The sequence below is a fragment of the Argopecten irradians genome, chromosome 11 (genome assembly GCF_041381155.1).
Source record: "Argopecten irradians isolate NY chromosome 11, Ai_NY, whole genome shotgun sequence".
In the NCBI taxonomy this organism is placed as follows: Eukaryota; Metazoa; Mollusca; class Bivalvia; order Pectinida; family Pectinidae; genus Argopecten; species Argopecten irradians.
The window spans coordinates 25791826-25813934 of NC_091144.1; the positions used below are offsets into that span (position 1 = coordinate 25791826).

The window sequence follows — 22109 nt, forward strand, 5'->3', positions numbered from 1 at the left end:
GTATTATCACGTTCAGCATCCATACACATTAGGAAAATAAAATCATAAACATTTATGATGACTTAAGCTTAAACAATTGACGAAACAGAAACTTGCTCAAAAACTTTAACGTTAAATGGGACGCCAACGCTGACGCCGACGCCGGGTGACAACATTAGCTCCCCCTATTCTTCGAATAGGCGAGCTAATGATACAGTCACTGTGTATCAACCATCCAAGGTGGCCACACTTTTTACAAAAAAATACAATCACGTTGCGCATGTAAATTGGGAACTAGTTATGATATGAAAGACATCAACATACAATACTTACAATGTATAATAAAGTCACGCCAAAATAAACAGATAAGTAATGAGAGGTGGGTTTTTTCCAGTCAAGAAATTTTCATCTTTTTCTTTAGTTTTTTTCCCCATCCGTCATAGTGACGATTATAGGCAAGGCGATATGGCTCAGTGGCATGGGGGAGGGGGTTTTATACAGTGCATTTTTTTCTTCTTTTTCATGACAAATAACCATAATACAAAAAAAAATACCAATAATAAAGAGAAAATAAACTTTATATTGTTTAAGTATATAATATACTAACAAAACCTTCCTAATTAACAAACAAATACATGTATATCAGCATGCAAACTGAATTTAAATCAATTTCTTTAAAATATATATGAATAAAAGTCTGCTCACCAGTGAGTACAGCTTTGGCTGAAGGGTCAGCGAGGTCCACTGCCATTTTGCCATCGGTGTTTCGGATGTTGGGGTCAGCGAAGTGTTGTAGTAATACTGTGGAGGAGACAGTGTCATAGTTATCATAGTTTACTGGGTGTATAGACGAGATGTCCGACAGACCGACATCGTACAGACTGTAACCCTGGGTATCTGGCCTCCCACTCTTATAATGTTTCTCTCGTCGCGATCGCATGTTTTCAGATAATTCTTCTATAGTACCATTCAAATATCACAATAAAGCACATCTCATTGAAGTATCCATGGAATCTTCATCTTCTGTGTAGGCTTCTCAATTTTACATTTAGAAACTAATAAATTCTGCCTTATCAGAATATTGCACAAATTTTAAAATTCCACAGCACACTTTATAAATAATATCGCACACAAGTATATTAATCCAAGAATAACACAATAGTACAATGTACATGTATATCCAGAAGAGTAGCACACTTATCAACAGATTTATGCTTATATGAAGTCACCAGTTTGGAGCCATGTACTAGACTCCCCCTGCCGAAATAGTCTGACTTGAGATCTACTCTGGTATATAGTCCTGTCACATGTGGTCAGTGTGAAAACCATAACACAGCTCACCAGGGGGCTAATCTACTCACTGAACACAATGCCAGCTGCTGGTCAGTGAAGACTGACCCCTTAGTCACCTGACCTAAACTATAGCCCTACAGGGACCCTTAACTACTAACTGCTTCCCTAATTTGGACTCCAACTACCAAAGACAATGGTTAAAACAGTTGTAGGACAGAGATAGAATACCTAAGTTAGTACATGTACACAGAACCCTGGAGAAAATAGTACATACAGGGCCATGACAAGTGTCACTAATTCCAGGTAAACAAATGCTTTCACGCTTCAATGCACACCGCTGGAGCTGAACAGGTGCCAGGTGGAAATGAAATTAGCATGATGACCCAATCCAATTTGGACTATTCTTGGTTGACATTTCATGGTCTGACCAAGATGATATATCTTGTATAGTGTTAATCAGATTATAATCAAGTCTGCATGGAAACTTAATCACACCATGTCAACTGTATAATATTACTCAACATTTCATACATGTATTTATCATATAATGTCTTTAGATTAATTAATTATTGTACATATGACAAATCACCTAGTTTTTGTTAATCTAGTGTAAGATTAACTTAAATAATTCAAATGAAAGCTAAAATCAGAATGTCAAACTAAAAACATCAGATAGTTATTATCCATAGAAACCAAACTGTTTCAAAATAGAATCAAACTGTTATTCCGATATTTTAAGCTAAAATGAATTTTAAAGAATTTTGAAATTAACATACATAATAAATTCTTTAATACAATTTAAAAAAAAAATGTGATTTTTCTCCTTGTTATAACAGGGGTCGGTAAACGACCCCATTCCCAATGCCGAACCCCCCAATATTTTCCCCAATTAGGATGAAAAATTCCCAAATAAAATTGCTGAGAAAAAAAGATGTCCCAAACATTTTTTGTTGTTGTTGATGCAATACAGGTCTTTGTAAAAACAGCATGTAACATAAAATAAAACAGTTATCCAATATTTAAATACCTATAACCATGTTCAGTAATGGGTAACTTTCCCCTTAAACCGCTCTTTTCGCGATTGAAAATTCTCAATTGGTGTCAAAAACTTTCCCCCCCAAAATACCCTGAAAAATCACTGAAAGAAATGTGCCAAATAAGCAACCTGGTTATAATTTATTACCATCCAGTCATTTTTGTTCCTTATATTCATGGTTTTATTCAGTTATTCTTTCCTGGTTTCATAATTCATAACTTAAGCTGAGAAATGTGTATAATAATTACATTCATTGCTTTTAATATCGAAAGTTATCTTATCCAATTTTAATCTATTAATCTTATATATAAATCTCCAAAAGAAGTGAGTGTCAGCTAAGTGACAATGCCATTAGCTAGTACCAGATTGTAATCACTGCCATGTTTTCCTACAAATCATTGTTGAGAACTTGTTGACATCTCTGTTTCACAGACCCCCGGGGCCACCATTTCTGTGTCCTGTCTATTGAGACACCTTCAACTCAGCCTGGTGACATCAGAGTTAAATGGACCTACATGATACATATATCCTGGCCCAAGGACCAGTGATGACCAGTGTCAAGTGGTAGGCTAGTGTGAGTGACCATGTACTAAAACACCCACCCCTACATGGCCAAAGGCTGTGATTAGTTCCTGTATTCGGCAGTGACGTATATTACTCAACAGACAGCCTCACTCCTCTTATCAAATCCAATCGATAAGGTTGTGTAAATCTAAATATGGTTTTGACATTTATATTGATCCACTTTAAGGCTTTGATATCTTTCTTCTGAGTCTTCTAACTTTATAATTTGACACATGTTTTAAGAGTTTCAATGGAAATGACGCAGAATTGAATCATGCAAATAATCGTTTGTCAATTCATAAATAACAGTAAATAAATTAACAGTTTTTAATTGCGGTTAAAACAAAATGATGGAAATGTTGAAATAGACAGTTACTAATTTAAATTACAAGTACATGTACATGCATGCAATATAATTAATATTTCAATATCAAATATATATATTTAATATGACAAATCAAATTGTCTTGAAATAAGATATGAATGTTAAGTATCAAAGTTTATCATAATATGGAACAAAATGAAGTTTGAAATAATATATACTACAATGACATCACAAGATAGTATATGATAACAAATCTTCACTCAACCATAAAGTGGGACAGTAGTAATTCTTTTAAAATTGTTCAATTGTGATCAAAATTTCTTTCTTTCAAAGAAAATTTGTATGTAATCATTTCAAAACAAACCTTTCAGAACACTTTTTAAATATTTATTAGAAAAATTATCAAAATAACATATAATTCCATGATATTAGCGTGAATACCAGATTAGATGATGAGTTTAGGCTTACCGATACAAACATCTATTTTTCCTTTGATGGCAGCTTCATGTAGTGGTGTATAGTTCCAGTTGTCGCGAGCGTTGGCATCTCCGCCATTCCGTAACAGAAGCTGCACAACTTCAGCATGTCCAAAGGAGCATGCATTGTGAAGAGAAATTAGTCCGCCATCGTCCTTTGCGTGGACGTTTGCTCCACACTCCAATAAATGCTCAACAACGTCCTTTCTACCAAAACCTGTAAATTAATAAAAAGATTGCCTTAAATACATATACAGGAATTGATCATGACAACATACCACAATATATGGTATCAAGCACTTTTTGTATTCTATCTTTTTTCTGAAAGTAACTAGAACTGTTGTTCACCAGGCCAAATCATATATTTAACAACAAGGGGGCATAACTCATTCAAATATTAATTACACACATCTTACTGTATAAGGATTGCTGCCACCAAGTTTCAATGAAATCTCTCAAGTAGTTAAGAAGGACTGTACTTAAAGTTTGTTGATTGTTGTGTCTATAGATAGTAGATACAGACACTTTATCAGACAGACAACCTGCAGACTGCAGCTGCTGAATCCTGTATAAAGAACTGGAACTTGTATGAATATATGTAATTGAATTCTAACTAACTCCAAATGTGACGTGTGTGAATGTCAAATTGCCACAGTAACACATGTATGTCAATGTCAAACTTTAAATGTATGATTCCTAGTTTGTACAAGCTCTGAATCCATATATTCAGTGTTGAATTTCATTATTGCATGGTATATATATATATTAGTTATGTTGGGGTACTGATGAGATCTAACTACATTCCAACTTTAATATGGGTTAATTAGATTGGACTGCCTGAATGTAAATATGTTTTTAGATGGACAAAATGTTTAAGTCTGTAATTCAGCATCGTCTAATTTAGTTTCACAACTTCTGAATCCTACGTACATACACACTTCTTGATTTGAATATACCTCAGTGATACAAGGCATCAGTCACTGCATCATGATCTGAATTTGCATATTGTGCAGTTATCTGAGTTACCCCCTTGTAGGTAAGTATTGATTATATAATTATGACGTCGTGTGTTTGCGAGCGAATGTCATACGTTTTGGAGAAAACAGCATGAATTTCACCCACAAAATAATGATGTTACAATTGATACCTACGCTACCCGCAAGGAAGCTAACCCTATAATATGCAAATATGGAATACCATGTAGTTGGTTTGATGGACTGATCATCATTTAAACACAAAACTTTAAAAGTGAAGTTGAATGTTGATGTTGCTGCTGCTGTTGGAAACTCAGTTGATAGTAGGGTTGGATCAATATATCGATAGACCGATATGTATCGGTTTTCAGCAGTGTATCGAATAATGATACGCAAACATGCTGTATATCGCTGTATTGTTTTAACAACTCAACCTACTGTTTTTGTTATAGAAATAGGAAATTTCAAACAAAATTTATTCTTAAACATCATTCAAGTAAGAGCATTTCAATCAAAAGGAAGTGTTTAAAGCATCTGTGTCACCTAGATGGATTAGAAATGCCTTTTCATAACTAAGAATACAAATTGACAAAAATTTATTAACACAGATGATAAACCGAATCAAATTGTCACAATATTCAAAACACAATGGTCAACTGAATTTGAAAAAGAGGTCCACTGTATCATCAATATGCATCATGTATTGTCTCAGTATATTGTCAATACTTATTGTATCGTTTTAGACCTTCCAATACCCAGCCCTAGTTGATAGAGTATTTATATATATATGTATCTTTATCCTTCTTTGATTCATTTGGTAGAGCTGGTTAAAGTGCTGGTTAGGAGCACTCAAAATAAAAGTTATCATGTATTTTCTCCGATCATTTTATTCTGCTCATAAAATTATCTTTAACCAATTCACTGAGTGAGACATTGCATGGGCTTTGTCACCAACTTACTCGAGCTCTAGCTTAGCTCGTTCAACTAGGATCAGACAGACAGACTTCCCTCCAACTAATTTTAAACGTCAATTAAACACAGTCTCATCTTTAAGATCAAAAGACCTAAACGATGCGCATGACCCTGAAAAGTAGCAGCGTTACACATATGACCTGTCACCTATTAAAGGGAGAGGAGAAAAAGGGGAGAATGTTAATATCAATTGGTATATAGATGCAGCCAAAAACCAAGGAGGACTGCAGATTTTCATTCCTCTCTCTGTCCAACAACAACTGGTTCACTGGATCTAGGACGTGACAAGCAGAGTCAGTTAAAATCAATATCCATGGGATTTAATATATGGTCAGCTCAAGACCAGAGAATAACATTATGCCCTAGACACTTCTGCAGCCTTGATCTGGTAAATCCTTACGCTAGCCATAGACATACAGTATAAGTGAAACAAATTTCACATAAGTTCCACTGATTTTAATTTAAAGTATCATCAAATTTTGTTACAGAGGTTTCTTATTGTCAAAAAGTCATATCACTACATACAAATGTGATGCAGAAAGTGATTCTGCACTTAAGTCATATTACTGTAATATCAGACTTGACTACACACTATCACGAAAACCTAAAGTTGCAAACAAATAAAAAAGAGAGACAGTATCCTATAAAGAGCATGTCTAAATGGAGGAAATACATCATAAAAACATCAAATGTGTGAAGACATTCGTCCGTTTTTCATCTAAACGGTTATATCTATGAGTGCTTGTCTGTACATTACAGTCGTGTCAGGTTTCGATTCAGATCGTACGTGTCAGCTGTTTCAGATCTTTTGTTTCAGTTTGTTTGTTTATAAGGACAATTTTAACTAGTCCCTTTTGTTTTATAAAGAAATAATACATTTGTTTTATCATTACATGATATAAACATTTGAAATGGAGTAAATGTAATCTTATGGGGGTCAAAAATATTTACATGTAAACAATAACATCATTCAAGGTGGGAAAGGAGACAAACCTGCTGCGAAATGAAGAGGGGTCGATTTTCTTCCAGCAGTATCTTTCGCGTTCACGTTATGATGATTCACTAGTTTCTTAACTTTGTTCAAATCTCCATTTCGACAAGCTTCGAATAAATCCCGACCAGGATCGTTGTGAGACGGAGAACTTGGTTCATTTTGGAGCATGGAGCGACGGCTCGTCGCCATCTTTAATTTTCGTAACTCACGCCAAAATAACGGTTGCAAACGAGATCTTTTTCAAGCTTCCCTATGACATTGACTACAAAAGGTAAAGAGGAGTGACAACTGTATGAAGTGCAGATAAGAGGAAAACGTGATCGCATACAATTTTGTTATATCCTATGCACATTTGATTTAGTTTGATTGTATTTAATAGAATATGATAATTGCTTGAAATGTAATCTAAACATTTGGAGAAGACATTTGATTTAATTTCACAGGGACGATCTCAAAACTCTTTGATAGCAGGTGCTCTCCATCAGAGGGACCGTCTCAAAGGGAAAAAATGTTAAGAATTTTGAAAAAGTTCCTATTGTCATAAATTTGAATAAGCTAACCATGGTTTACCATGCTTTGAATATTTAAGACATTTTTCATTGTTTTCATCACTGGATTAAACCATCTTGGAAATTAGATTTTCATGACATTGTGTACTATTTGAAATTTTGTGGTCGCTGATCGGTTAGAGAGATGGTCGTTTAAAAGAGTTAAAATATTTATACTATAGTACAGATTCGACTGTATAATTAATGAACAGAAACTTCATTAAATTTAGTCCTCTGATGCACATCAAAAGTGCTGTATTACCGTTCACTGTGTGGTTTTGAAGTTGGGTGTTAAAATCTCTCTCTGTAGTCTTGAAAGGAAATTTTGCTAGCCTGTGAGTGGTTCAGAATTTTTCTTCTGAGCTGCCTCCACCATGCAAGTCACGTCATGACATCCTCGATACTCCATAGGCTCCAATTAAATACGATCTCAACACTCCTGGACTATATAGTAAAACTAAAGGCAGGTCGGGGGAACAGATCTAAACCAATCACTGGCCTTAAAAAGTTTTCTTTGAAGACTACAGAGAGACTCAGTGATGCCCAATCTCACAGCCACTGTTAAAGATGCTCCACCGCCGACATAGCATAAATGATATTCATCATTTGAACAATAATTCGTGTGTAATCGTGTATATATCTGTCTAATTAACACAAAAACTAATATAAAATAATATGTTTTGCCTTTGGTGCATGCGCAGTCAGTACTTCATTCCATATAGGATATAGTGCAACAGAATTTTTTCGGGATGCAATTAATTATTTTTCATATTTTTACCTTGAAGTAAAATTAAAAGCTCAAACTTTTCAATGGTGGTAATGGTGTAAAGTATGTAACTTTTGTAGCTGAAGAAATATACTGAATTGTCTGCTCCTATTTTGGATAGTGAAAAAATATCATTTGTCAGCGGTGGAGCATCTTTAAAGGCACACAGTCAACCACAGTATACCATTATAGGTCTCTTTTGACGTATATCAAAAAACTTCAGTTCTGTTCTGTTGCCTCCAGTTTAACTATGAGATAGTCCAGGGTTGTAGTGATCGTAAGTGATAGGAGCCCCTGGAGTATCGCAGATGGTCACATGAATGCATAACCATAAGGTAAATGCATTACCAGGGTATGTTCTATTAGTTTAATTTTTATTTCCTTTTCATGTTAATGCAGACTGATCGAGTCATGGCCACCAAATGTTTGAGATGGGGGATCTGTGGTGCAGGGAAAATCTCCAACGATTTCTGCTCAGCCATGACTACACTACCAAGTGGGGAACATGAGGTATGTATACATGTAGTTGATAGTAATGTCAATCTGGGGATATTGTTTAAAACGCATGTAGTAAGAGTGTAAAAATTGAACCCGGGACCCTAGGAACACTTTCCAGATACTCTACCTATTGAGCTTTGTGTGCACTGGCAAACAAATTGATCCAGAACTTTTATACAATTAACTCATCTTATCACATAATCACACTCACAATCCAACCTTTTTTACTAAAAATGGAAAGACAATAAGAAAAAAAATTTCTTCAGAGAATTCAAATTAATGTAATGCAATAAAACTTTGTTAAGTTTAAACAAAATTAGATATTGGATCAGTTCAAATTAGCCAAAATTCAGCTTTAGGAAACAAATGTGAGTTCAAACTACTGAAGTTCATGGTGAAATTTGCAAAAGTCAGTTTTCAGTTTGAGTTCTGACTTTCATACCTGGCATAAGCAATGTAAGAAGAAAAAAACCATATAAAGTGCTGATGTATGATATTAAAATATTTTCCGAAAACATGAGAATTATTTTTTCTGTAAATACATCATCTTGTTTGATAGATAGTTGCTGTGGCTGCAAGAAAACAGGAGAGTGCCCAAGAGTTTGCTGACAAGTTTGGAGGGAAGGTCGCTTACAATTCATATGAAGCAGTGTCAAAAGATCCAAACGTTGGTATGTTAAACCATACTGAGAATATATTATACAGGAATTTTAGTCTTTGTTACAAATCATAATGAGTCACATTGGGACATTGATCTTATTGGAACTTTTTTTATTACATATCTTGGACGAGTTTCAACAAAGAAATTTTTGGACAATAACTTAATAAGTTACCCAATTATACCCCTTTTTAATGATAATTTATTACTTTGTGAAAACAAAATTTTGAGTAAATGTTCAAATGAAACCTTTTAACAAAGAGGTATAAGAGAAAAAAAATACCCTTTCATTTGTGGACATAAAGGATATTCTACCCTTGTGATTACAAAATGTTGTAAATTTCTTTAATTGGCAAGCTTTGGGTTTTAAAAAAAATTTTTGACAGTGACTGTCTCACATGTAGAATGCTGTATTTGACACTTTAAGTGCCCACATTTCTATAAGCGCTCTTCCCCTTTTTCAGACTTCAATTTCACTTTGAAAATCACTTTCTTTTGAAAATCGATTTAAGGCAACTTTGCAGAATAATTTAAAAAAAATGAAATGAAGTCCTTTGTTTCTATTAAGTGCCCCTGATTTGCCCCAATTTTCGAAACACCCTCGTCGCTTATTGGGTCGAATACAGTATCTCTATTTTTCATATCCACATATAAAAGAGTCTTATAGTACCATTCACATTTGGACCATTGATTGTACAAATATTGTCTATATTGGTATTGGACCTGTTTTGATTGTACAGATATTGTCTATATTGATATTGGGACCTTTGTTTGTACAGATATTGTCTATATTGGTATTTGGACCTTTTCTTGATTGTGCAAATATTGTCTACACTGCTATTGGGACCTCTCCTTGATTGCACAGATATTGTCTACATTGATATTGGACCCTTGATTGTACAGATATTGTCTATATTGATACCTTTGTTTGTACAGATATTGTCTATATTGGTATTGGACCCTTGATTGTACAGATATTGTCTGTATTGATATTAGGAACTTTGTTTGTACAAATATTGTCTATATTGGTATTGGGGACTCTCCTTGATTGTACAGATATTGTTTATATTGGTATTGGGCCTCTCCTTGATTGTACAAATATAGTCTATATGGGTATTGGGGACTCTCCTTGATTGTACAGATATTGTTTATATTGGTATTGGGACCATTGATTGTACAAATATTGTCTATATTGGTATTGGGGACTCTCCTTGATTGTACAGATATTGTTTATATTGGTATTGGGGACTCTCCTAGATTGTACAGATATTGTTTATATTGGTATTGGGCCTCTCCTTGATTGTACAAATATTGTCTATATTGGTATTGGGCCTCTCCTTGATTGTACAAATATTGTCTATATTGGTATTGGGCCTCTCCTTGATTGTACAAATATTGTCTATATTGGTATTGGGGACTCTCCTTGATTGTACAGATATTGTTTATATTGGTATTGGGACCATTGATTGTACAAATATTGTCTATATTGGTATTGGGGACTCTCCTTGATTGTACAAATATTGTCTATATTGGTATTTGGCCTCTCCTTGATTGTACAAATATTGTCTATATTGGTATTGGGGACTCTCCTTGATTGTACAGATATTGTTTATATTGGTATTGGGACCATTGATTGTACAAATATTGTCTATATTGGTATTGGGGACTCTCCTTGATTGTACAAATATTGTCTATATTGGTATTGGGCCTCTCCTTGATTGTACAAATATTGTCTATATTGGTATTGGGGACTCTCCTTGATTGTACAGATATTGTTTATATTGGTATTGGGACCATTGATTGTACAAATATTGTCTATATTGGTATTGGGACCATTGATTGTACAAATATTGTCTATATTGGTATTGGGCCTCTCCTTGATTGTACAGATATTGTCTATATTGGTATTGGACCCTTGATTGTATAGATGTTGTCTATATTGGTATTGGACCTTTGATTGTATAGATATTGTCTATATTGGTATTTGGACCTTTCCTTGATTATACAGATATTGTCTATATTGGAACCATCCACATCAGCCACATGGAGTTGAGTATGATGATGCTAAACGCTGGGAAGCATGTGTTATGTGAGAAACCCATGGGTCTGAATTTGAAGCAGGTTCAAAGTGTACTTAAGCTGGCCAAGGAAAAGAAACTCTTCTTTATGGAGGTAAATTTATACTCCTTAAATCTAATGTTATTTTGTATACTTTAAGTATACTTATGTAAGGGGTAGTTTTACTTTAGTGTTTTTGCGCTATCTTTGAAGTGCTAATTCATTTACAGCGCTAAATTTTGTAAAAAGGGTATTTCCCGTATTGAACCATTGATTTCCTCTAATCTTTATCCGCACTAAGAATTCATAATTTACAGTTTGTCACATTTATGCTAAAATTTGACTGCACTAAAATAAGTACATTTACAGTATACCAGTAGTTACTAAAAGTGTCTTACCCAAAACACAAGTTAGGAACTGTCACTGATTTGATTTTGTTATTTGCTAAAAGAAAATGATGGTGGGCTTTGCTAAATATGAATATCCAAACTTATTGTACTACTTTATATGATAATACAAATGAAATGATCACTTCTGACCAAAATGTGCAGATGTTATAGGAACAATGTATTTCACCAGCTTATATACCGTCATTGCATATGATAGAGTTATCTGCCCTTGCAGGTAGGTATTGAATATGACGTCATTTGTTTGCTAGTGTAGCGTCATATTTTTTCCAGAAACATATTTTTTCAGAAAAATGACAGAAGTTTCGCTCATAAAACAATGACTTCACAACGGATACCTCAATACCCACAAGGGAGGCAACTCTGTAATATGCCAAGACAGAATAATTAAATAGTTTTCAAAAGTTGCAAGCAGCATAACACTGTAATTAGAATCTTGTATTATTTCCACCTTTTCTATTATAATGAAAACAAAACTTCATGTTGTAGAGTTTGATAATATTTTTGGCTCAATCTTATTTCCCAGGCTACATGGAGTAGGTGCTTTCCTATCTATGAGAAGATCAAAGCAGAAGTTGCATCTGGTAACCTTGGGGACGTAGAGCTTGTTACAGCGAAATTTTCGATTCCAATCAAGGATGTGCCGAGGGTTAAAGAGAAGGCTTTGGGTGGTGGCTGTTTGTTGGATATCGGTATCTACCCTGTACAGCTGGCCTGTATGGTTTATGATGAGATGCCTGAAAAAATAACAGCTGATGGAGTTCTGAATGAGGAAGGTATGCTGATTTTGTCATTATTTTGAGTTAGAAAAGAGGAGGCATATTTATTCACCTGTCTGATGTTATTACACCTCTCAATCTGAAACGATGTCAATTTGACTCTTTCACTTTCATTATGTTTACTCAGCCTTTGGAAATATGAAGATCTTTTTAAAAGTTAAACTTTCATTCTTCCTAACATTTCCCTTGGCACCACTTCATTTTAGCTTGAGTTCAGTGTTCGCCCCTGTGAGAGAGCCTTAGTTCTGTCCCCTTACACACCATAGTCACTATAAAAAGAGTTCCACTATTAAAATGAGGCACATATAACAACACAAATATATACTGCAGCCTTCCAGAACATACACAGATTTAAACACACAACACATTGCGTACAGGTAGTTGACCCTGGGATATTAAACCAAGTAAATGAGACCATTAAAGCAAAGCTTTAAGTCTGTAATCACCTATACATATGTACAAGTTTTCTTTTTGTCGTTGATCTCTTTATTGATACTGATGCTTTTCAATTTTAGATACATTGTATCTAACAAATAAAGTAACTTTTCCTGTTTTCTGTATAATTAGCGCCCCTCCCCCTATAAGCGCCCCTTCCCTTTTCTTGAGGAGTTTAAGTTGTATTAACATGCCCATGTAATGCCGCTAACATCAGCATTGTATCCCATCTTACATGTATTTGCGAGTCTTTTAGATGTGAATCACGATATGATAATTTGTTTCAAAGGATAAAAGGCATATACATGTTTACTGCAAGAGATTAATGTACCATGAGTACAGAAAAAATTGAAATATTGCTGACTTTTTTCATCCACAACTTACACATTGGTTTATTACTTAGCACCCCCCTTTGATACAATTATGTAAGCACCATGGGCGCTAATTATGGCAAATACGATATACAGTCAAACCTCGATGTATCGAAGTTCAAGGGACCGTCAGAAAAACTTCGAAACATCGAGACTTCGAATTATTCGTGGTTGAAATTAGACCGATGTTTTTTTTTACCATGACCAACTGTGGTAGTTGTGTACATGTCGTCTCCGTTCCGTAAACTTTATAATCATTGTATTTACCACAAGCAAAACAAAATAAAGACGAAGTATGCAATTAATCACATGTATTGCTATCGTTAGCAATACATACGTATATTATAAACAAGACTTACGTGTACTAGGCCTAACCCATGTACAAGCGTTCGTTTGGTGACTATTTAAGCGATGGTTGATATTACGGAATTAATATAAAAACGAAAACACGTTGTAAAAAAAATACTTCGATTTAGAATGATCGATTTGCTCCAGTATTTATGCCAAAGTTGTGCAATGTAACAGTTTTGAGTATGAGTTACTAATAATGTGGCTCGCTGTTTACCATTCTGTAAAATTCTACAAACCGCTACCAATGGCGGCGGCGAACATCAAAAACGACTAACGTGTTAACTGTATCTTTGCCGTACTAATGATTTAATAACGCAGCTTGTAAAAACAAAGCACCGGGTATCGGTCTGATTAGTGGTATTAATTATCTTGATGATATCAAGCTAGAAACACAAGCTGTCATAATCCCTATCATCCGGCGATGGGCCGTCGCGAGACAGCTAGGTGTGACAGCATGCCGCGGGGTATCGGCGAACACCTGATCTGTACAGGTAAATTTTAATTTGAATCATCGAGTGTCAGTTACCTATGATTCTATTACAAATGGTCCATGAAAAAAGTTCGATACATCGAGAACTTCGATTCATAAAACTTTGATTCATACATGGGTTAGTTAGTAATGTTATATAGTGAAGAAATTCAGGACCAGACAAAAAGTTCGATACAGCGAGGAATTTGATTCATCGAAGTTCGAATCATCGAGGTTTGACTGTATATGTTCTCCCCATTTGATTTACCAATACTCGTTTAAGCTAAAGATGAACTTCATGATGAAGATTTTTTTTTTTCAACATAGGCACTAAGCCAGTATTACTGTTGTCTGGTGGTTATGTTACTTGTCCAAGCTATGAATTGATGACTATGAAATAAGAGATTGTAACAAGTTGACATCTTTCTTTGGACAGGAGTGGACGAAGGAGGCTGTGTTATCCTGAAGTATAAGGGCGGTAAGATGGCTAACCTAACCTATTCAGGCCGGACATGTTTTACCCAATGTTCTGCAAGTATCCATGGCACAAAAGCCAGCATTGAGGTGTGTATGAATACTAGGAAACATTCCATCATTGTTTATACATTGGTTTTGTTCTTTTTTAAAATAGACATGCAATGAGTATTACGCAGAACATTTTTCAACACCACAGTTCTTTTGTAATAAAACTTAATATGCAAATGATTATAGCTAATAAACCAGTTACAGTGAAACCTGTCCTAACGACCATATCCACCCGTGACTATTTCGTAGTAAAACTGAAGACAGTTCAGGAAAAAACTGACCTATCACAGGCCTGCAGAGACTCCCTTTGAAAATTCCAGACAGTGATGCCCAACTTCAAAGCCACACAGTCAACAACAGTAAATTCCTTATAGTCTAAACAATATTTTATTCAAATAAACAATGAAGATATACATACACATACACATTTGCCAGAGATGAAAATATCAGTTGACATCATAAACTGCCTGCTTATTAGTTTTTGCACACAGAACCTTCAATTTTACTATGACATATTTAAGGGATGGATATGATGACAGTGATAGTAACCCCTAGAGTATCGAAGATAGACCTGTGTATAAGCCCAAGGTTAAAGGGACATCACAGGTTTTATTTAATGATCTGAACATGACCTGCATAGTAGTCAAAATTGTGGATGACTCGATGGTTTGAAACTGTCCAATATTTTTGATGTTGAGAATCCTTTATATTCATAAATATAGGTACCCTGTAATTTGTTTCAATCTAAGGATTGATCAGGTGGTGAACTGGTTAAGCCACTGGTCTTTCACCTAGCTGGCCAGGGTTTGATCCTTCACACAGATCTGATCATGTGGGTTTTCTCCAGGCACTGCAGTTTCCTCCCACTCTAAGACCCCTCGCACGTTTTCATATTGGTCATCAAAAGTGAAGTGATTTGTATAAGCTGTATAACTTGTTTCACAATCAATGTAAAATAAAAGAAATTGATATTTTTGTAAACTAAGGATTACTCTAGAAAATTGATTGCAGTACTCAGCTGTTAACTATCATACAGACCAGGTAGACTTCAATGACTATTGGTCCCCGCCAACCCCTCCCCCCCCCCTTTTATCCAGAGACCAGCTTTGATACTCTCCCTGCAACTCTTGGCGTTCCTCGCGTCAAAAGTAAAGTTTGTGCTTTCAAATTCTGATTGGATGCAGCTAGGTTCAGAAGACCAATGAAAATGCATTTTCTAAATGTCAAAAACAAAGTTTGTGCTTTCAAATTCTGATTGGATGCAGCTAGGTTCAGAAGACCAATGAAAATGCAATTTCTAAATGTCAAAAACAAAGTTTGTGCTTTCAAATTCTGATTGGATGCAGCTAGGTTCAGGAGACCAATGAAAATGCATTTTCTTAATGTCAAAAACATTGAACAGAAGTGATGGCAGTGACCATGGAGACATGCCATGTCTGTCAACAACTCATAGCATAGTCATATTAACTATTTAGTCAATTATTAAATTTTTTAGACCAGTTAATAAATGAAGTACATGTACAAAATAAAAAGTCATGTAATTGGATATATTTTGCTCCAAACAGATAGGAAAAGAAAACACATACATGGTTACCGTTTCAAAAGTTGGTAAAAACAAATTATGCAAGAGATATAAGAGAGATTTCCATATCGTGACAAAATTGGCACTTAAGCACAAGAAGACCAGAGGGCCTGTATCACTCACCAGGTTATTGTAATGCCAAGTAATGTTCTGAATTCAGGATCATTGTTTCTTTTCTAAAGGAATTTAAAGATTTACCTCTAATTTCCCTATTGGGACCCACTCTTACTGCCCCAGGGGTTCAGAGCAAAAATTTATACAAAATTTGGTTATAATCTAAAGCATACAGAACTCTAGTGAAGACTTATATAGTAGCAATTTAAAGGATTTACCTTTATTTCCCCTATTGGGTCCCACCCCTCCTACCCCGTGGATGGGTCAGAGCCAAGTTTTATACAAACTCAGTTCCCCTTCTGCCAAGGATGTTTCTGGCCAAATTTGGTTACATTCCAAGCAGAACTCTATGACTAGAAGCGATTTAAAGGATATAACTCTATTTCCCCTACTCAGGGCTCTGTCTATTAAAGGGGCGTAATTATGGTAATCTAGCAGGTGGCACAGTATCTGCCAAGGGTGTCAGGGAGAGTGTCTTACTGAATACCCTGGGCTAGCGAAGTTGTCCAGAGACCTGGATGATATTTTACTAATTTTATCATTGGCCTTACAATAAAGGAGGAATTTGTATCTGTTGTTTTAGAAATAATTTAGAATTTTAACGTCTATTTTTACTTTGTGTACAATTAAACCTTTATGTTTTGATAAGATACCAGATCGGTTTTGGTGCCCAGAGAAGGCCATGTTTCCATCCGGTGAGGTCACTAACGAGGTTCCAGAGGGGCGACATCCCTATAACTTCAACAATAGTGGAGGGATGAGATATGAGGCAGATCATGCACGCAAGGCCATCATGGAAGGTAGCTTGAACTCTTATATAATATGTCAATAATAAAGGAATGAATTATCGTCAAAGGCTAATTCTGTTACATAACCACAAGTTAGAATACTATATAACTGATCATTTTCGGATTTTGTAAAACATTAATATGATTCTGTAAATTTAATCCTCGAAATATTAAGAAATAATCGATTCATAAAACAGATAAAATTTGATAGCTTTTAGGTAAAATCACGATTTATTTTGAACCTCGTAAATAATCGGCAATATGGTATGGTATTTATCAGCAACTATGTATTAATATAGATTGTGGTTTGTTTTTCAAATTACTTTCATTTATAAACTTTGTGCAAATTGCTGTTTAAATATCTTTGTATTTCAAGTTTATATCTGTTACTGAAATATCTTTGTATTTCAAGTTTATATCTGTTACTGAAATAATTTTCATAAAGTGGACATAGGTATATTTGTTCTCAGCCAATTTACAAGGGTAGAACTACTTATTATTGGAAGAAATATCTATATGATGACTTAATTTGTAAATTATGTACATTTAATTAGCATCTACAATATGAGACTTCTTCTTTGGCTATACATTTATTTAACAAATATATTTAAGGATTAACTTGAATATATTTTTTATGTTATGGAGATATAACACAAAAATCTGAGTGTACTCTAAACAAACTGCGAAGCGGTTCATGGTGAGAGTACACTCAGATTTTCGTGTTATATCTCCATAACATAACAAATATATTCAAATTAATCCTTATATTTCAATTTACTAAAGATAATCTCTTCAATACTCAAAATTCATTTTGGGACTCTTTTGTCTATGAAATCATTACGCCGTCATCTCAGCCAATCAGAAGCAACGTCACAAACGGCGGCGCCATTTTTTCCTTTATGGGCTGATAAAGTAAATTTGAAAGCCAATGAAAATGCATATAACAAGCAAAATTGAATAATATTGAGTTATCTTGCAATATTCTTGCTTCTCCCGGGTGGATATTACGAGTGATAGTAACCCCTGGAATGTCGAAGATGTATTGGGTTATTTTGCAATGCTATAATGACATATAACAATAACTGAATATTTGATGTTCTAGGTAAACTGGAGTGTGCAGCCATGACCCATCGCCATAGTGAGATGGTAATGAGCATTAGCGACGAGGTCCGTAAACAGCTCGGAGTGGTCTATGATGTTGACTGAGTTGGAGTTATCTCCCCTTTATGATTGCAATATTTACTGTAGACAAAAAAATTGTGCTCAAATTTGCAAATGTGTTCAAACAATGATCAAATTTTATGATTTTGATTGATTCAAGAACTTGCCTTCATACTTAAAGGGACAATTCAGTTTAAAAGTACATTAAAATTTGCACATATTTCAGAAATAAACCAGTTCTGATAGAAATAAGATTAGTTGGTTTTTTACTGTGATAAGCCAGAAAAGCCCACTGTAGTGAAATGTATGTGAAATGCTCAAACTCCTTTACTGTCTGCCATTACACATAATAGTCAGATGTCTTTATGCCGAACGCTGGCCATTGTCAGTGTAGTAAAGATTTTTTTGTCTAGAGCTACTCATATCGCTCTTACAGTAGTGTGTTTACCTTATTAGATACATGTTCTTGTCTAAAAATAATTTCATCAACTTCTCAGTGGTTATGTATTGCATTTGTTTAACGTGCGTGACTTTGGCTCTGGTATGGATACAGCGTACATGTTGTACCTGCTTAAACATATTGATCAACGATTTGGAAATTCAACGATATCAATCAAAATACAACACAACGTCGTGAAATTTATCAATATTTCTCGTTATATGGTTCATAAGGAATGAAGAACAATACATTTATATCATATTTTGCTTTGTGGTTATGCAACAGAATTAGCCTCACTGAATTGTCCCTTTAATTAGGTACTAGGGTATTTCTATTTTCATTAGCCACCTGGTAATAATTTTACCATGACAAATTAAAGACATTATGAATCTTTCATGACTTAATTTATTGTTAATATTGTATGTGTTCAAATCACTTATTTATAATTTATGCTAATTATGATAGAACTCCTTTTCTATCAAGTTAATTTCAGCGCTTCTGTTTCCAAACATGTAGACAATCTACAAATGTTGACTTATTTTTTGTCTATATACTTATGACAAACATGTTTTGATTGTGATTTATGTTTCATAAATAATAGTGGCATATTGAAAACTGCTATGTACATGTATGTCTCGTTTTGTGTTGCCATGACATGCAGCCATGCCATAAGAGAAACATGGCTGAATCATGAGGACTTCTAGTGTATGGGACACCAAATGATTGTCACTATTAGAAATTCACCAGTTTAATATAAAATTAAATGGTTAAACTGTCTCAGTCTTTTCTCATTTTGTCAGTTATTGATTTTTGTTTATTTTTACATTAATTTTAGTTTTAATGATAAACAGAAGCTTACAGTTATGTATAAGTTTCAGCTAAGATTGTTAATGAAAATGATTTGATGTGCCTCTTATCTAATGCCTTGTAGCATTCCTAAAGTATTGAACTGTGCCTCTTATCTAATGCCTTGTAGCATTCCTAAAGTATTGAACTGTGCCTCTTATCTAATGCCTTGTAGCATTCCTAAAGTATTGAACTGTGCCTCTTATCTAATGCCTTGTAGCATTCCTAAAGTATTGAACTGTGCCTCTTATCTAATGCCTTGTAGCATTCCTAAAGTATTGAACTGTGCCTCTTATCTAATGCCTTGTAGCATTCCTAAAGTATTGAACTGTGCCTCTTATCTAATGCCTTGTAGCATTCCTAAAGTATTGAACTGTGCCTCTTATCTAATGCCTTGTAGCATTCCTAAAGTATTGAACTGGAAGTAATTCCATGAAACAGTGGCATATTGAAAACTGTTATAACATATAGCCAGAAGAATATATTATATCTAATATTTGTGTAATGTTGTTTATCATTTTAAAAACCAACTAAATATTACTCATGATGACTCAAATGGCTTTCATAAAATCGTTGACTCACCGTAGACACCGTCGCGCCTGTATCCAGTAAAGCTCTGGTTCCAGTGCCATCTACTGTGACATCTACCTCATTAGCATTGCCAATCATCCGTGCACCAGTAGTCCTCTTCCGTCCGTCCGGACCTTGTATTCGGAAATCTATGAGCGGTCCGTCTTCATAGACTCCTTCCCTTTTACCGAACTCCGCGAGTGATCCAATATTACTCGGCATCGCGCTCTAATATGTCCCGGCTGCCTGCATCTCCAGCAGATAACATCAGGTTTCTTTCCTAATGACTCATCATCCCCATCAGGCTTATCCTGAGATGGCCTAGAATGGTAAACAGATCCTTTTCCATAATTGTTTGAATTCCCTCTATTCCGGTTACGATGATCTCGGCTGTTCTTCCAAGATACCGCGCCTCCGTCAGACATCTGTTTCTCTAACCTCTGAATAGCGGCAGACAACTGGTTTACCATAGATTTCAAGTCATCCTTCTCATCCTTCGTCTCTCCTTCAACCACAGAATGAACAGTAGCTGTCGCCATCGCAGATTTACCACCATCTCTTGACCTCTCCATAGACCTGACTGCAATGCACAATTCCTCAAAGTCAGAAATAGAATCATGTTTGTGGCCGGTTATGTCTCTCAACTCCTGTCTCAATCCTGACCAGAACTTGTTGTGTAACCTCTTATTACGCTCTGTGGGTCCTATAGCAGCATCAGCCCTCAGCAACAAGTCCTCAAGCCTACAAGCCCACTCTGTCACGGTCTCTTTAGGTTGTTGATGCGCTGCATAGAAGTTCTCCAGCAAAGTCTCCTGATCATCAACAATACCATACAAGCTTCTCAATTTGGCGATCAGCTGGGCTGGCGTCGCATGAGCTCCAAGTCTCATAGCTACCTTAGCTGCAGTTCCCTTCAACGACCTCCGAATCGACTGTCCAATGATATCCTGAGACTTACCCGTATCGATGAGACATTGTACCTCATACTTCCATAAATCAAACGAAGCCTCGCCTTTCCCATCATCTCCGGAGAATATAGGTATCTTATAGAACCTCGTGTCCAAAGTAGAAGAGCTAGTACTTTGAGTATTACTTACCCCATGACCACGTAACGATGGGTCCGCAGTATCCACTCCTCCAGTATTGCTGAGAAAATCCATCATCTGACTCCTCAAAGTAAGTAAACTTTCACCCTTGGGCCTAGCACCAAGCTGAGAAAATAACTTCGTCGCCTCCGCAACAGGATCGCTATCCTCGGGTGGAGGTATCGCTTCCGCCTGAGCGAGTTTCTCTTTTGAATCCGACATAACAAAGCAAGGGTTACAACATAAACAAAATAATAAAATGCTAAAGCAAACAAACACCAGTATCATCTACGTGTCCTTACCAAACACGGAACAAGTATTCTACTCTTGTCCTCATAGATGTAAACACTTACTGAATATATCCAGCCAAGTCAGCAACATCCAAAGCAACTAAAAAAAAACATATATACACGATCGCGCGCAGTCAATATATATGCAACACGCGTACGAGACCGAAGCGTCAATCCAAAATAGCAAAAATAGCACCTAACGCACACTCATATACTCAACATAAATGCAGAAAGATTCACTCCGTACATATAACATAGAACACACCAACATTGACCCAGTAAGTTCCCACAAAAGAAAAAAAAAAAATTATAAATTCCACTGAAAAAAAAAACAACAACAAACTATCCTACATGCTAACTCCTAAGTGTAAAAAAAAAATAAACTAGCGAAAAGCGGCAGAGAAAAAAACAAGTACACCTATGGCACAAATGGTCCGAAAAGATTAAAATAAAAAAACTAAGTTTAGAAGCAAACAATCCTAACAAATGTTAAAGTAAAAAAAAAAATGCGGCAAAAAGAAAAAAAACAAATATCAGAGACGAGTGATTTTTAGCAAAGTACACAGCGACAACCAAAATATAAATGTACCAACAAAACAAAAGTATCGAAACTTCAATGCAAAAAAAATAATTAATTCGCTCGCAAACAAAACCAAGTAATTGTAGCAACAAAAATCTAAATTAAATAAGTATCCAATAAACTCGTGTAACAGCAAAAAAAAATAATCAATTACTCCATACTAATACACTATCGTG

General features: G+C 35.2%; 2 protein-coding genes across 5 annotated transcripts in view; one reads left to right on the top strand and one right to left on the bottom strand.

The window, feature by feature from the left end:
- The window catches only part of LOC138335122 (poly [ADP-ribose] polymerase tankyrase-1-like), a 32775-nt gene extending 25945 nt beyond the window's left edge, over positions 1 to 6830 (bottom strand). The window contains exons 1-3 of the mRNA XM_069284050.1: positions 6613 to 6830; positions 3666 to 3890; positions 685 to 780 (exon numbers count right to left, since the gene is read on the bottom strand). Of these exons, the coding sequence (XP_069140151.1) occupies positions 685 to 780; positions 3666 to 3890; positions 6613 to 6802 (511 nt within the window). The 5' untranslated portion in view covers positions 6803 to 6830. The remainder of the gene's footprint in view (positions 1 to 684; positions 781 to 3665; positions 3891 to 6612) is intronic.
- Positions 6831 to 6846: 16 nt separating this feature from the next.
- On the top strand, positions 6847 to 19904 carry LOC138335124 (trans-1,2-dihydrobenzene-1,2-diol dehydrogenase-like). 4 transcript variants are annotated; one of them, XM_069284052.1, is made up of 8 exons: positions 6847 to 6884; positions 8327 to 8437; positions 8985 to 9096; positions 11092 to 11255; positions 12075 to 12324; positions 14390 to 14517; positions 16824 to 16974; positions 18065 to 19904. In XM_069284052.1, exons 2-8 carry the CDS (start codon positions 8339 to 8341, stop codon positions 18166 to 18168), a joined length of 1008 nt encoding a protein of 335 aa, XP_069140153.1. In that variant the 5' UTR covers positions 6847 to 6884; positions 8327 to 8338; the 3' UTR covers positions 18169 to 19904. The 4 variants fall into 4 exon arrangements, with proteins under 4 accessions (XP_069140153.1, XP_069140152.1, XP_069140155.1 ...); XM_069284051.1 differs by lacking the exon at positions 6847 to 6884 and adding an exon at positions 6887 to 6929; XM_069284054.1 differs by lacking the exon at positions 6847 to 6884 and adding an exon at positions 6889 to 6903.
- The last annotated feature ends 2205 nt before the right edge of the window (positions 19905 to 22109 follow it).